General features: G+C 39.1%; 1 protein-coding gene across 1 annotated transcript; it reads left to right on the top strand.

Moving 5' to 3' along the window:
- Positions 1-12,242: 12,242 nt before the first annotated feature.
- LOC147616410 (putative indole-3-pyruvate monooxygenase YUCCA9) lies at positions 12,243-16,244 on the top strand. The gene is made up of 4 exons (XM_086777078.1): positions 12,243-13,099; positions 13,338-13,586; positions 13,766-13,888; positions 15,773-16,244. Exons 1-4 carry the CDS (start codon positions 12,350-12,352, stop codon positions 15,953-15,955), a joined length of 1,305 nt encoding a protein of 434 aa, XP_086633204.1. The 5' UTR covers positions 12,243-12,349; the 3' UTR covers positions 15,956-16,244.
- The last annotated feature ends 1,024 nt before the right edge of the window (positions 16,245-17,268 follow it).

The following is a 17,268-nucleotide window of genomic DNA, read 5'->3' as shown; positions in this document are numbered from 1 at the left end:
GAAGTTACCCTTACCTGTGTACCGCTTTCTTGCTTGTCTCTTGGTTACCTCTTGAGAATCGACATTCTAATACCATGAGAAGATAACCTTAAGCTCCTTACATTAAAACACACACACACACACACACACACACACAAGAATTTAGGGGAGAGGATAATCTTAAGCTCCTTGTCAGCAAACACACACACACAAGACTAGACAAGTACACAAGAGAGATGGATGGTTGAATTTTCTTCTATATCCTTCTCTTCTCTATACCATACCATAAAGAGATGAGAGTATATACTATAAGGGAAAGTACTCTCCTACTGTACTTTATAAAGGTTGTTCCTCCATAGTGTGAACCTGATTACTACATGACTTGGTGCTATAACTCTAATACACCAAAGTAGCTATCACACACAACCTATAAACCACTATCGGCATATCACCCATAATCTTGTCAATCATGCTAGTGGCATAAATGTAGAAGCTATTGCCCAAGCAAATCATCAATTTCTACATAGAACTAGTTAAGCCCAATATCTCAACAGGATCTAGGTGTTAGATAAAGATTGGTCGAATGGGTGATGGAGAGACGCCTAGACAAATTCACTAAATGGGATAAGTTATGTCTTTCCTTTCACTTGAGAGAGTAGTAATTGTGGTTGTACTGATGGACTATGTGTAATTTTACTCTCCATTAGTCAACTTCAAGGACAAACATTGGAGAAGACTTCTGAGCTACTTTAAGGCCTTCTATGGAAAGGTAGGCATGGTAACATGGCATGCTATTTTTTAAGCATGGCATAAGATCTATAGGCCCAAGATAAAGGGTGGCTTGAGTATCTTGGATATGAAAACTCATGCTCTCTTTTTTGGCATAGCACAAGATCTATAGGCCGAAGATGAAGGGTGGCTTGGGTACCTTGGATATGACAACCCATGCCTCAACAATGGTGACTAAGATGTTTGGGGTCTTCTCTTTGATCAAAGTAAACCTTGGGCAATGGTGACTAAGATGATGGGCGTCTTCTCTTTGATCAAAGTTAATCTTGGGCAATCATGCTAAGGAATCTCACATATTATATGAAAGTCATGTGTCATGGGGAATGACATGGATTTTCATGGATTGATAAGATCTTCTCCTATGCTTCCATGTTTTTACCATATGTAACAACGCCAAAGTTCTTGTGTTTGCATTATTTATATAGAAGGTCAACTTTGACCTTCTTGATAAGCATTAAGAAAGGGTGGAGAAAGAGGATAGTTCTCATTCTCTTCTCATTTACTTAGATGACCTTAAATCCTTTACTTCCAAGAGCTCAAAAAAATAGATCACGTGTGAATAGCATCCTAGAAGGCTCTATAAATGTTATATGGGTGCAGTTGTTGTTGGCACTCATTCTAAAGGAGGTTTTCTTCATCTTATAACTAATTCAATATGCTTCAAGTTAATGGGATAAGGAAATACATGGTTTTTGTGTTGGTTAGTGGCAGGTAAAGGCTCTCTCCTTTTAATAATGTGGGTTAAAAGAAAAGCTAAATCTAGTTGTTCCTCCTACTTGGTGTGGATAATTGTCATAAGTACTTACTCATTGCCAAGGTCATATTGTTGTCTCAAATTGTACAATGATTTTATCATTTCATATGATGTTTTCAAATCTCATTCACTTTTAAAACTATTGCCTCTCATTTTCATATGAAGGGGATTGTAAAAATCTAAACACACACATATACACACTTGGATAAATATATGAAATAAATTAGAATTCGCTCTTTAACAAAGGTGAGAGGACTCATGTAAGGTTCACTTCAAAAAGTTTTTCGACCCGATCTTGTATCTAGAAAGTGGTTGGCCTACTAGCATTTGAAGGCTATCATACTTAAAAAGAAGGTGATAGGAAGTTGTACCCTTTGCAAGAAGGACACTTTTTAAAAGAAAACTAGTAGTATGTCCTTCCAATCTTTTTATGTCTAACCACCACTACTCATACCTAGAAAAGTGACAAAGCCGAGAATTTAGGTTGTCGTACCCTTCCAAAGGGAGGGGGGGCCTTCCAAAGGGGGGGGAAGGGGGCGCTTATAACCTTTGAATTTTAAAGGAAGGTTATAAAAAAAATTTATTCTTTTTAAGAAAGCCATAGAAAATAGTTGTACATTCAAGTCTAGTAGCTTACTTTCGAGTACTTTCATACATGTGCTACATTGTCTTTATTTATTGAGTTTTGTATGGTTATTTGTATTTTTAATTAATTAATTTAGAGTTGATAAGTAGTAAACTTTGTAAATTTTAGTTATAAATCCAAGCATTTGTATGATTTTAGTGATTTTCAAATCTAAATCCCAATTAAGCTTAAGTGTATTGTCTTTAATTTTAAGGATTTAAAAAAGACATTTTTCCAAGCACTGGGTGGGAGTGGGATAGTGTTCACAAAAAACCGAGGTTTAATGTCATGTGAATGGCAAATTTTGAAAAAAAAACCTTCAAATTTCAAAATAACAATTCAAAGAATGCTATAAATTTAAGGAGATTTTAGTTATAATTTTGTTTTAAAAAAACCTTTAAATTTAGAAAAAACCTACGAAAAATTGAGGTTGAAGGTTTTTTGAATTGTTGGGAAAAATGTTTTCTGCGAACACTGGGACTATGGAAGACTGGACAGTGGAGCGTGAAGCAGTGAATATTTGGGGATGAGGATTAAATGGCTTGCGCCAGAGTGAGCTGAGGAGTCAGAGCCCCACTAGCAGAGCCAGCCGAGACGGTACTAGGCTGTACAGTGTAGCTAGTAAGGGTACGAGTCACGACGAATCAGAAAAGAGAGATAATCATTAGCTGACGTAGCCGGGCTATAGAGGAGCGTTAATGGCGCGTGAGGCGCCCACGTCAGGAGAAGACGGAACCTGATTTGTCCAGCAAGCTGAGCTGTCACCAAACTTGGCGGCTAACTAGCTTTTCTTGGCTAAATGTAGCGGGTGTGGCCGCTGATTGGCTGAGTGACCGCTGCTAGGTTACATCAAGTTGTGGAAGCGTGAGTTATGACGGCGTCAAGTTGTGGAAGCGTGAGTTATGACGGCGTTGATTAAAGTTGGATCGTTAGATTTTGTTACCCCACCAGAAGTTACGACTTACTAGTCAGTGTGTCACCAGTCACGACTCACCACCTGGCGAGACTGACCTGGGAGGCTGACGAGGCTATGTACCACTCTCGTGAGTCCTCACAGTAGAAAAGACTGCATGAAAAAACACTGTCTTCGAGGACTCTACTCTCCCAGCCATTCACGTCAACCACTCCCGTTGCCTGAACAAGGCTGCTTTTTTTACAAGCGTCGTGCCCGCATTCAGGCCATAAAATACAGCCGCTTGAAAAATAAGGTTAAGTATGAAAAAAAAAAAAACGAGCAGCATTTCTATTAAACTCGCCAACGTGGAGGGTGACCCAGCCTGACTATCCCGCTCTCATTCAAGGTAGAAGCGACTCCAAGCCAATAATGATTTGCACTTTTCAACTTCTCCTTCATATGGTCAAATTTGTGTAGGCCTGCCATTGCCTATTCGCCAAATGGAGTTGGTGTTAATAGTTAGGTTTCGAAGCCATTCTTTTCAAGAAATGTACACACCTCTAAGCATTTCTATGAGGCCGGAAAATTGAAGGAACTTGATGGCGTAGGATGGATTCAAACGAGCGGCAGGAAGGTGGGTTTTGAGAGTTCACGAACAACATTGTGAAGGTTGGGGGTATCGATAGTTACTGCAACAATTTGAAAACCTCAATAAAATTCTGACAGCCTTTCCCATCCATCAAATGGTCGTCGGCCAAGCCTTTCCCATCCATCAAATGGTCGTCGGCCAAATGGTTAGAGCTCTTGGCACTTAGTGGTTGGGTCTTGGGATTGAACCCCACATAGTCAACCGACCCTCAATGCTCAACAAAAAATTATTTTTTTACAATGGGCATCTCACCCGTCTGTATTCAGAAGCAGACGGGTGATAGAAGCACCAAGGTTTTCGCTGAACCATGGGCCTAATTTGGTCCTCCCTTCTCAACACCACCCCTTGTTAAGTGGAGTGTCATATGGTTTGAATGTGCTACATGTAATTGACAATTTGACCCCACTTTGAACTCCTTGTGGTGGATGGCAAATCCACAACTCAATTCCATCGACTCTCCGACTATTGTTTCGAGTGGGATGACTCGCTTCCTCAATATCAAAGTCTCAATGTCCTTTTAATTAATAGATTGATGCTTACCCAATCGCCTAAAACATTTGTCTTGCATAACACAAGTGAGAAAGAAATATTTGAAAAGGTGGTATGTCTGGTACTCAAGTGTGAGTGTGAAAAGTTATATATCTTGTCCCATACAATAGCCCCATGATATAGCCAAGTGAAAGTTAAAAAAGTTGATATGCCCATATGGCACATTGGTGTTTGTCAATTATGCGACAAAAAAATATAACAAACAAAATACATATATTTTTGTAACTCATAGTTTTCCTCCAAGTACATGTTTTTAGAAAATGTAAGATGAAGCCATATGTGATATCTGCTTAAAGAACATCTTTTAAAACAATATTAGGAAAAAAAAAGTGTATAATCTTGTCTTTGTACTTTTCTCATAGAAGTAAAACTATAAGTTCATGTTTATAGAAGTAAAAATATAAGTAGTGCAGCGTCTTGGGGACTATTTATATAGGATGAGGCTTCAAACATACTGGGAAGGGGCTCCTAACCCTTTGGCTAATTTCTGCTGGTGAGATCTTGTGAAGGATGGAAATGCACATTACCCAAATTTGGACCTAGAACTAAAAGGTGGTACCTCAAGGAAGACTCATCATACATTTGTTGCTTTTATAGAGAACCCGGTGGGAACTAGACCCACAGTGAAAATATGGTCAAAGAAAGGTGGTAGGTTGGAAAAACAATCCCCAAGCTACACTACTAAAGCAATGATGGAAGCTTGTATCATGCTTGGATATCAGATTTCTTGGGAGCACTCTAGCTTTCTGTTGGAGGAGGAGCGATGGTCTTTGCTTTGTAAACTCTTAAATGAAGTCAAGTGTAAGTTGTAGTGAATTGTTGGGAAAACTCGGACCCTTTTTGTCATAAGGTGTATGTGCTCTTTTTCAATTCATATATATATTTACTATTGATCCCCCCAAAAAAAATAAGTTCATGTTTATAGAATATAAAGAATCCCCTAAAATATATAGGACCTTATCATTTAATATTTTAAATGTTGAATATATCATTTAAAACTTAGCTAATGCATGTGGGTTGTGATGAGCCATCAAACAAGGTCCTTTATGTCATGTTTCTTTGATGATTTTGAGATCAATAAATGACACAAGTTCAACAAATGATGTGTTTGGTGTGGGACCTCTTCCAAGAGTTCAATCAAAGTTCCTCAATGATACACCATGGAGTGAGCTAGCATATATCATTAGATAGTTATAAATGATAAAGAAGGCTACTGTAAAAAACCCATATCATATTCCATATATGCATTTCCATTGTATACCACCTTGACATGCCTTCCTGAAGGCATATGAAAGTTGAGGTCCAATCATCCCAATGTTTATGCATTAAATGGAATGTCAATGTCACGGATTTTACATGTGAAGGGGTGCAAGTCTCATTTTCTACCCTTCCCTTTGAAGTGGTCTCCTAAGGGAGTTTTTCTCTTATGCTATATCAACAAGTTGGCTCACTCATTAGACCCACCTAACCCTTTTTTTAATCTTCAAGAGTTCAATATGAGACTTTCCATAGGTTCATGTGATTTCTCAAATAACCACTCAACAACTTTTCCCTAGTCATATATCTCCAACTGGGGGTGTAAAAGGCACACAGTTGATCTAGAGAACACACATAACACAAGAGGAATACATCATGAAGAAAATCCTCTTTCCATGGCTTACGATCACCCACAATTAAAGGTCAAACCTTTAGCCAACTACCTTATAAAGTACTATGAAGTGTGCAAGATGTTGCATACTACTCATGAGCATAAGAGCAATGAGATGAACCTTTCCATTGGTCACAAACATGTTTAATTTCCTTTGCAAGATATATACATAGTCCATCTAGGCCCATCTTCTTTTACAAAAGGTTAAAACATTGAAATTCTTATGCAGCCTCCTTTTCTAAGATATAGACATAGTCCCATCTAGGCCCACTTAGTGTAAGAAATTAGGAGCAAAATAGCTCCCCTGCACTACTTTTTTTCAAGAATGAGCTATCATTGCTCTTTTTTATTTGGTCATTCTAAAAAGTATGGAAAGACAATAAATGTGTGGCAAGTATGTAATTGTGGTTCAAGTCGATGGGATAGCCAAATCCCTTCCAAATCCATAAGGAATTAGGGGAAGTGAACATATGCATTTTAGCATCACATACATTTTCGTATTATTATGTCATGATTTTATATTTATCAATGTAAAACATTCGATAATAAAAAGAAATTCAAAACAATCGAAGGACCTTGTAATATGGCAAAGGAAATTTTCTAGGGGTAGGTGCAACATGTTTATGTATGTATTGTCGAAAAAAGTTATATTCCATTGCCAAGGAAATTTCTAGCTCTATATGTACTGTCAAAAAAAGACTATATTATGTTGTAATTTTTAAATATATCTTCAACAAATGGTGTCATGTAAACGAAGTCTAATTATACAATGTGCACATCATATTGATAATTATAAGTTAAAAGGAAACAATAAATCTTTTCTATATACATCTCTGTCCACTTGTGCGTGGGTGTGTGTGCGTGGGTGTGTGGGTGTGTGTGTGTGTGTGTGTGTGTGTGTGTGAGAGAGAGAGAGAGAGAGAGAGAGAGAGAGAGAGAGAGAGAGAGAGAGAGAGAGAGAGATGTAGGTCTTGTGAAATTGCTAAGTATATTTCAAAACAAAATTTACATGCTTATTAAAAATGTAATAATTGACAAGACCATTAAGACCAATAAATGCTTAAGTTTTTAACCATAAAAAACCAACTCTCTTAATGAACAATGCTTGCCCTATGTAATGGAACCATCTTCCAAGCGATGTTGGTTAGTGTAATTTATAAAGCACATTGTTTATTAATAAGGAGTTACTTTTAAGAAATGTGTGTGTGCTTGCATGCGTGTATATGCACGGGTGCATGTGTGTGTCTGTGTGCATGCATAACTATGCTTACGTGCATGCAACACCTTCACGTGTGCATGCATGTGTGTACAAATTTGCATTTGTGAAAATTGTCATGTTGTTTAGTTTATTATAATATATCATAACTAAACTCTAAGGGCCTTGCATGGCTATGCATGCATGCATACACCTGTGTGTGTGCATGCATGCATGCATGTATATGATATTATGATCACATATGTAAAATTTTCATGTTATTGAGTCTATTATAATAAATCAAAACTGAACTCTAAGGGCCTTGTATAGAGCATACACCTATGGTCTTAATACAAGTTCTCCTTTGTGAAAAAGGAAACTTCATGTCTCAATAGTTTATAATTTTTTTGCAAGAAGTGGATTGCAATGTCCTTGACTTTGAGGGGCAGGATAGGAGTATGATATGTGTGTAGAATATTTCAAGCCCTATAACTATGGATTTTTGAGATCTAAAACTTTAGTCACTACCCATATATTAGCTATTTGAAAATTTTTATATGGAGACTTGTGATGTATAGAAATGATACTTGCATAAAGAAAAGCTTCAACAATTCATTATGGCTCAAATATCCTTAATGGCTACAAAAGAACATTTGCATGAAGGAAAATTCATGTGGCACAAGTCAACAACCCAGACCTATGTTGGCATGTGAACATGATACATAAATTTTTAAATTTAGATAAAATTGAATATTAATCAATAAGAAGACATAATTTGAGTGATGTGGAAGAGTATATGCCAGCTAAAGTGTTGGAGTAGATTCTAACTAAAGCACCAGAACATGTAGAAGAATCAACAAGTTGCACAAATCAATAACTAGCAACTCAAACTTACTTTGCAAGGTGACCAATTCATGAAATAGGCATGGTATGGGGATCTTAAAGTTATTAGCTTCACTAGTTAAATTCATGCTTTATATGCTAAAAGGATAGTCATCAAATGAACTCCTCACATCATGTTTTCTGGCTACATAAATTTTGTAATTTTTAATAAGCTAAAATAATTACACATTTTTCATGAGAATTTTTAATAAGCTAATATCAAATTTCACATATTTTTAATAAGATAATTACATACATCTTTCATGAGGATTTTTATGAATCCTTGCTTACATGTACAAGCTATAGAGACATTTTTATTGTACACACATTTTTCATGAGGATTTTTATGAACCCTTACATGTACAAGATATAGAGACCTTGAAATTCATTCTACCCTATCGCTTCTCACCAGTCATAACCTGTCCTTTTTAAAACTATATCATGCACAAACATGTTTTCCTAAAAATGTTGCCATCATTGTAAGTGATGGAATGAGTGCTTCTCAACACGAAGGAGAGAGACCTGTTTTAAAGTTGAGTTTTTTTAAAAGGAGAGAGACAAAGATGAGTTTTTACCATTAGAAAAAAGGTACCTTACATGAGTACATCTTTATGAGACCACGACACAACATTTGAATATGTGTGATATCAGTGATTCAAGTGCATTAATCAAACCCCAACCCAATAATGTGTGACTTTTTCCTAGGAATGACATGGTAACATTTTGTAAGTAAAAGGGGACATCTCTTCTATCCAACAATGAGCATAAAGTGTGTCGTAATTGAAATTAGATGCTTTGTGTCTTGAATTGCCTTATAGGGTGTTTACAAATTGGTTAGCAATATCCCTCATAGTCTAACAAAGTGTTTAGGTTGCACATGCACATGGGATGGGCCTAGGCACATGGACTTAGGATCATTTACATGTGGGATTAGGGCACATGGGCCTTGGGACTATAAAAGGCATGTACTCTAGGACTATTGTACCTTTTGATACCTTTTGAACCTTTTACCTTTGGATATATACCTTTTCATCCATTCCTTAGTATTAATCTCTCAAGCGTTCCCTAATCCATGCTAATTAGGCTAACCTAGATGTTGCTTAACAAAGTGTTCTTAGGATGCACATGCACATGGGATGGGGCAAGGCCCACGTGCCTAGCCCCAATAATGTGTGACTTTTTCCTAGGAATGACATGGTAACATTTTGTAAGTAAAAGGGGAAATCTCTTCTATTCAACAATGAGCATAAAGCGTGTCGTAATGAAAATTGGATGCTTGGAGTCTTGAATTGCCTTATAGGGTGTTTACAATTTGGTTAGCAATATCCCTCATAGTGTAACAAAGTGTTTAGGTTGCACATGCACATGGCATGGGCCTAGGCACATGGACTAAGGATCATTTATATGTGGGTTTAGGGCACATGGGCGTTGAGACTATAAAAGGCATGTGCTCTAGGACTATTGTACCTTTTGAACCTTTGACCTTTGGATATATACCTTTTCATCCATTTCTTAGTATTAATCTCTCAAGCTTTCCCTAATCCATGCTAATTAGGCTAACCTAGATGTTGCTTAACAAAGTGTTCTTAGGATGCACATGCACATAGGATGGGGCTAGGCACATGGGCATAGGGTCATTTACATGTGGGATTAGGGCACATGGGCCTTGGGGACTATAAAAGGCATGTGCTCTAGGACTTTGGTACCTTTTGAACCTTTGTTCAAGTGACTTGGTCCTCAGCTACTTGGTTGTTTATGATGATGTTAGGCTTTGTTGTTGATAAGACCCTTTGATGCCCTCTCGGTGATAGTAGTAAAAAGCAAGAATAGCTATGTCCACAAATACCAGAGCAATGTTCTTGCTCTGAGCTTGTAACCAAGGGCAATGATGCTTGTGAAAGAGTCTTGAATACCATGTATGTATGGACTTTACACCATGTGTTTGTGAATGTTCAGATCTTCTTGCTTGCCTCAAGCCTTGAATGCCTTGAACTTCTAAAACTGACATATATTTCACCAATCTTTGTATACATACATGGAAACTGTCTTGCATTTGACACAAAAATTTGCCAAATTCACCAAGATTAACCACTTATCATAAGATAAGTACCAATCTTGCACTATTTGCTCAATGCTTGGCTAAGAAACTGTTCAAGTTGCTCTTAAGCATCAAACTTTTATGGATTTTACATAAACCTTACAAAATTAACAATCTTGTAGATTAACCACTTATCATAAGATAAGTACCAATCTAAAACTATTTGCTCAATGCTTGGCCAAGAAACTGTTCAAGTTGCTCTTAAGCATCAACCTTTTATGGATTTTACATAAACCTTACAAAATTAACAATCTTGCAGCTTCTAGGCATCAAGATTTGCTTTGCATGCACCAAGGTTACATGTAAATGTCCCTTTTTACTTGAATTCTAGCAAGAATCACAAATCTTGCAACACTTTCATGTTCTATCTTCTCTATCTCTTAATCTTGATAAAGATCTTTAAACTTTGTACGAAAATCAAGAAGATTAATAGCAGAGAGTAGGGATTAGATGCTTACAACTGTTTTCAGCAATTTGCATATAAATCTTTACAATAAACTGATTTCTGCATATTATTGGAGTCTTGAATTGCTTTATATGGTGTTTACAAATTCGTTACAACACAAGAGAAAACTCATAGAATATGTCTAATGTTTCCCATTGTTGCTTATAAAACCCTCAACTCACTCTAAATAATAGGGCTTAATCATTAAGATGGAAACTTATGAAGTATAGACTTAGACTTGTGATAATAATATGCCCATATGGGTGCTTGCAAACCATGAGTTCATGGCCTATCTAACTCACATATTGTTCGATTTTTAGAACGAGCTTGCTCGCTTCTGACCCTGGCTCGAAAAACAAAACAAAAAATTGTTGGATTTTGAATGAAGGAATGTTTCTCGAACAAAATTTTGTATGAAGGAATGTTTCTCGAACAACATTTTTGGATTTTGTTGGCTCGAACAAAGGTGAAGAGGCTTCTGGTCTAAGGAGGTCGGATGCACTACAAAATCCTTCTAGCCTTAAGAAGGTCAAATGCACTATAGAATCTTCCATTTTTTTGAAATTGTCCTAATCAAACTTGGGCCACTAGGTGGAGAGTTCACTAAGTGTAGAGACTAATACCGTTTCAAGTCTTATAGGAGAGAGAAATTTTCATATTGCTTTGGATTTTTAGGAGTAGACTCACATGTGTTGATAGTTGCGAGTGAATCCTTTAAGGGCATGTTTTATCGATTTTATAGGGTCAACAACCAAGGGATCACCATTTGGACCACCTGAAATCAGGTTATCCAAGTCATGCTTGCAACTTGTAAGGAGTGAGAATAGGACTACAAGTGATCATAGTCTATAAGTTAGTTTTTTTTTTTAATGATACTAATAAGGCTCAAAACACTTTTTTTTTATTTTTTTTAAAAGAAACTGCACCTTGTAAATGTAGAGAAGCCTTGCATTTAATGCAGATTCACTGCCTCCAACTACCTCATGAATAGGCTAGGAGCTGGTAATAGAAATCTCTCCCAAAAGGTGGGATTTCTCTACCTTTCACCTGAAGTCCTAAGCCATTTTGAGCTCACAAGCTTGGTTCACAACTTCACAATGTGAAAGTTCAGAATAGAATGGGATGTAGCCAGTTGTTGCCCAATGCCAAGGAAAAGAGCCAATGGCGATTGGGCTAGTAGTAGCTATCCTTTTTGCGCTAGCCTGTCGTCACGCGCGAGTTGCGAGTTTCCAATCATCAGGACTTAGGAGGACGCAGGCGGCCCTCTTCTATGTGGTAACTGCAGTACCAGTCGAGTCCATTAAATGCTCAATCATTCGGGCCGCCACTCGAACCACAACCTTTTTCCTGCAGCATTCCGTTTCCGCTCACGCCAATTTGTCTTTAACGACGAGTAGTGATTAGCAGCATTACGTCTCTCCTCAAACTTTTAACCCTACCCAGGAGCCGCCTTCACAAAAACCAGCCTTATCTCCCTCTTCTTTTCTAGTCTCTCTCTCTCTCTCTCTCTCTCTCTCTCTCTCAGAGCTTAACAGTAACCTCCCGTCCATTCATTTGGCTTCGCTGTACTATAATCTATCTTCTCTACTTTTGTCTTGCTTTGAGCACACTGGGCCTTGTCATCGTCGCTCACTTCATGGCTACCTTTGTCTCTAGGCTTTAAGATAGTCTCCTTCTACTCTTATAGCGATCATAGCACAGACTTTCTTCCGCCCCTTGCTTCCTTTCCGCTTTTCTAAGAAAGCTGCGCTGTGAAAGAGAACTCCTACCTATGTACCTTAAGAACAGAGAGTGACGTTGTGTATTGAAGCTTTCTTACAAAGCTCTATACTAGCAGCACAATGTGTAAGATGAGTGAACCCCTCGCACCTCATGTTCGTGCAAGGACATTGGAGGGAGACGATAGGGCAGTACCTTCTCACTTTTTTGGACTGTTCGGCAAAGCTTCCAGTGACCATTGCTGCCAGTTCTCGACCCCTCCTATCAACTGGGTTGAAGGAGCAATCATTGTGGGAGCTGGGCCAGCAGGGCTTGCAACAGCAGCTTGCCTGCAAAGAAGAGGTGTCCCGAGCCTCGTTTTGGAACGAGAAGATTGTATTGCATCTCTGTGGAGGTATAGGACATACAATAGGTTGAGGCTACACATTGCCAAGCAGTTCTGCGAGCTACCTTATATTCCTTTTCCTTCTTCATTTCCTACTTTTCCTACAAGAGCCCAGTTCCTAGACTATCTTGATGAGTATGCTAGGACCTTCCAAATCAAGCCTCAGTTTAATGAATCTGTTGTAGAGGCAACCTACTGTGCTGGTACTGGGCTGTGGCTAGTTGAAAGCAGGGGCCCTAAAGGCCTCAGAACCTTCGTTGGAAGGTGGCTTATTGCAGCTACTGGTGAGAATTCACAGCCAGTATGGCCTAATGTGCCTGGCTTGGACACATTTAGGGGAAAAGTGTGCCACACTAGCGATTACAAAAGCGGCGAACAGTTCAGTGGCAAGAAAGTGCTGGTGGTTGGAGGTGGCAACTCTGGCCTGGAAGTTGCTCTCGATTTAGCGGATCATCAAGCTGAAGCTTACTTGTCTGTGAGGAGCCAGGTACCCTGCTCATTCAATCAATATTCTATGATTTGGGCCTTAGTTCAACTGTAGATTCATACTTTGGGTAGTAATTGCCCCTGCATGCATGGCCTTAGTTTAGTGTATTAAATACAATACAGAGCAGATTAAACCGAAGTTCAGGGTATGTAATTGCTCCGCATGCATGACACTTAGCTTAGGGTTTGATACTCATACAGAGGAGATTGAATCGATGCCATCGATTCTACTTTTGCAGGTGCACGTTCTTCCAAGAGAAATGCTTGGGTTTTCCACTTTTTCCGTGGCAATGGCTCTTATGAAAATCTTCTCCTTGCGTTGGACAGATCGTCTGCTTTTGTTGATGTCTCGGTTAATCTTGGGCGAGACTAGCCAGCTTGGTTTTCAAAGGCCTCACGTTGGACCCATGGAGATGAAAAGTATGACCGGGAAGACCCCATCCTTAGATGCTGGCACCGTATCCAAAATTCGGGAAGGCCGCATTGAGGTTAGTCTACATGCAGTAATGAGAGGAAATTCTAAATGTTTGTATTAGAATCTTTTCTATGTGTTTGAAGTCGATTTAAGGTCGGACTATGCACTGTTTTGCTATTTGATGCGTCAATGTTTTATGGGAAATTATGGCGTGTTGCACCTTATTTTAGCCTACCTTTTCTGAGCCTACAGGTTCTCTCAGGAGTGCAAGAGTTCAACGCAAACGGATGCACATTTACAGACCTTACCTATCTAGATCTCGATGCAGTTATCCTGGCTACTGGGTTCAACAGTAACGTGCCCTCTTGGCTCAAGGTATATACTACCCTAGAACTCTCGACTTCTCTTTGTAGGATCATGATGTTTGTAAATGCTCGTTGGGAATGTCCTAGACCGAGGGAAATGTAGTGTTTTACTTCTTCGAATGTCTAATTTGGTTGTTCTAAGTCATCAAGTCCATTTGGATATGGCGTGGATGTGTTTTGCCATACACCGCAAAATAACTTTCCTGAAAGCGTCAATTTATTGGTTAGCGTGCGGTCCCACGCTCACACAAGTTCTGTGCATTTGTAGAGATTTCTACTGGGCATACGAGCCGGGCACTCTGCACGGATCCTGCGAAAGGATGAAGCCCATGTGTGGATGTGCGCGAGGCCACGCAAGGGATGCTTGGCTTTATCCCACATGAGCTTGGATGAGAAGTGCCATAAAGCTAAGAACGGTTACCTTTAATCAAATATGTATGGAGGCCTTTCGAGGGATAGCTAGGTAGGTCATTAGCATGCGGTCCCAAGCTCACACGAGTCGTGTTTTTGCCCCAATTTAGAGATTTCTACATTGGGATGGTGATCTTCGAAGTAGTAATTAGGCTTGAACTAGGCAATGGGTTCACTGTGTGGCAATGAGTTTACATGGGCTTGTGAACTACACATGGTACACCTAATTACTACACATGGGATTGTGTAGTAATTAGGTGTGTTTTGGGTAATGAGTTTACATGGGATTGTGTTTCATGGGCCATCAGTCCACATGAGATTGTGAACTACAAAGCCACAAGCCATGTGTCTTTGGAGAGATTTCTACATTGGGATGGTGATCTTTGATGTAGTAATTAGGTGTGAACTGGGCAATGAGTTTACTGTGTAGTAATTAGGTGTGTTATGGGCAGTGAGTTTACACGAGATTGTGAACTATGAAGCCACAAGCCATGTGTTTTTGGAGAGATATCTACATTGGAATGGTGATCTTTGTAGTTATTAGGTGTGAACTGGGCAATGAGTTTACTGTGCAGTAATTAGGTGTGTTATGGGCAGTGAGTTTACATGGGATTGTGAACTACACATGGTACACCTAAGTACTACACATGGGATTGTGTAGTTAGTGCTATGGACAATCAGTTTACATGGGATTGTGAACTGCACATGGAATTGTGTTTCATGTGCCATCAGTCCACATGAGATTGTAAACTACACCTAATTACTACACATGGGATTTTGAAGTAATTAGGTGTGTTATGGACAATGAGTTAATACGGGATTGTGAACTACACATGGGATTGTGTCATGGGCCATCAGTCCACATGAGATTGTGAATTATAAAGCCACAAGTCATATGTGTTTTTGGAGATATTTCTACATTGGGATGGTGATCTTTGAAATAGAAATAAGGTGTGTTATGGGCAAGGAGTTTACATGGGATTGTGTCAATGATGGGCCATCAGTCCACATGAGGTTGTGAACTGTGAAGACTTATGGATTGCGAACTATGAACCGCCATGCGCTGGTGCACTATTACTGTATCCAGAAAGATCAAACATAGCAGTCACCCCCGCTAACCGCTCAACAAAGGGCTTTTCTAACGGCGAAAGAAAGGGGCACGTGGATGAAGTACTTCACGCCAATAGCATCCTCTAGGGTCAGGATCGACAAAGACCCTCTAGCGAAGGATCGGCAAAGAGAGAGAGAGCTCGGTACCGCACGAGAGTTAGGGCACGCTGCCAAAGGAACGGTGGCCCTTTATTTTGACACTAGGCCACCACCCTTGCCCTGGCCAGGGGTGGCAACAGCCCCAAGGCTATGTATGCCCCTCCACAGAGCCCAACAACCGCCGCTCGTGCCATGTGCCGACCAAGGTGGCCACAATAGAGTTTGAATCTTTGCATAGATGGAAGAATTAACATGTTTTCTGGTTGACTTTCAGGATAACGAGCTCTTCTCGGCCGAAGGTTTTCCAAATCCAAGTTCACCAAGCAACTGGAAGGGGAAAAATGGGCTGTATTCAGCTGGGTTTGCAAGGAAAGGGCTGCTGGGCGTGTCCATGGATGCTCAGAGGATAGCCGTGGATATTAGCAAATTCTTCAACTCACCACGACTGCGTTGTTGATTGTCAATTGCAATTTTGTAGCGTCTTATGTTACTTCAAACGTATCGACTGGACAGTCGCCCTACCTCACATACAAATGCGAGCTCTATTTTGCATGGCAGAGACGGAGAGCTATTCACCTTGTCGTGGTTTATCTTTATGCAGCCAGAGGGCTTAAATTGATGCATTCGATTTCAATTGAAGCGCTCCAACAGGTTTAAGCGAGGCGGCTTTGCGTATCGGCACTGTTGTACAAGTAAAATACCAGTTTATAGTAGCCATTCGAGATTCATCTATGCTGTGTGTTCTTTCTCACCTTCAGCTCTGTGCAAGGGTGGAACCGTCTGAGTGTATCCTACCAAAAACTCAATGAGAAAAGAATAATTCTCAGCTTCAAAACTCCTCGTTTTAATGTTTCGCATTTTACTTCTGAATCTACCCAACCCTGAAAGAAAATTATGATTTTTTTTTTGTCTCTCCTGTTACGGTAGGGAAAAAACCACAGTTATATGAAGCATTTTCGAAAATTTATTCAAGATGATGACGGACAATAGAGACGATTGATTCTAAGTGTGCCAGTTAAAGACTCTGTGGGCCCGGTTATGACTCTATCTAGATGCAGAATGGTGCGCAGAGTCCAGACTGAGCTATTCAAAGGCCACCAAGTTACTATCAGTTTTGCATGTGCGTTTTTTCAATTAGTCAACTCTCCGGCTACATCAGTGCTCGACAAAAAAAAAAACTATTTTCTCAAAAATTGGAAAACCTTCATTTATAAAATTAAGAAATTATCGATTAAAAGTTTCTTTAATTTTTCTAGGTATTTGTACTAAATTCCCTCAAATGTCGCCAGTATTGGCACCTTCAAGCTATAAATTTGCAGGTGTCTTTTAAAATTTGAAGATGGTATTGCACTAAACTCTGGTTTTTTTCAAGCACTAGGCTATATATAACAAGTCGCGCACTTTGAAACCAGTTAACGGTTCAACTAAATTGATTAATTATTAAGGGTATGCTGAACTTTTGTATACCCATGAAGTAAATTTCAACTAAAATGATTAAGGGTATGCTGAACCTTTTGTATACCCATGAAGTAAATCAGATATAAACCTTACTCTAGTGACTACCAAGTCTCAAATTAGAAGAGAAACTACCTTTTTTTTTGGAAGGTTACCTTATGCACTACTTGGTAGAAAGGCAAACTTCTACCTTATCCTTCATTTGCAAGGTTTTTTTTTATTTCAATGCCATCTACAAAATATTGGGAACTTTTTTTATTGCAATGCCATCTACAAAATATTGGGAACTTTTACTTACCCTTACTCACCCAAATT

The sequence above is a fragment of the Cibotium barometz genome, chromosome 38 (genome assembly GCF_041138505.1).
Source record: "Cibotium barometz isolate CiBa-2024 chromosome 38, ASM4113850v1, whole genome shotgun sequence".
Lineage (NCBI taxonomy): Eukaryota > Viridiplantae > Streptophyta > Polypodiopsida > Cyatheales > Cibotiaceae > Cibotium > Cibotium barometz.
Note: the sequence above shows the minus strand (reverse complement) of the source record. Positions and strands in the feature narration are given on the sequence as shown.

Bases quoted from the DNA above. Each gene is read 5' to 3' on its own strand.
- LOC147616410 (XM_086777078.1), top strand. From the start codon at position 12,350: ATGTGTAAGATGAGTGAACCCCTCGCACCTCATGTTCGTGCAAGGACA. The intron at 13,100-13,337 runs GTACCCTGCTCA...CTACTTTTGCAG, and splicing joins ACTTGTCTGTGAGGAGCCAG to GTGCACGTTCTTCCAAGAGA. The intron at 13,889-15,772 runs GTATATACTACC...GTTGACTTTCAG, and splicing joins ACGTGCCCTCTTGGCTCAAG to GATAACGAGCTCTTCTCGGC.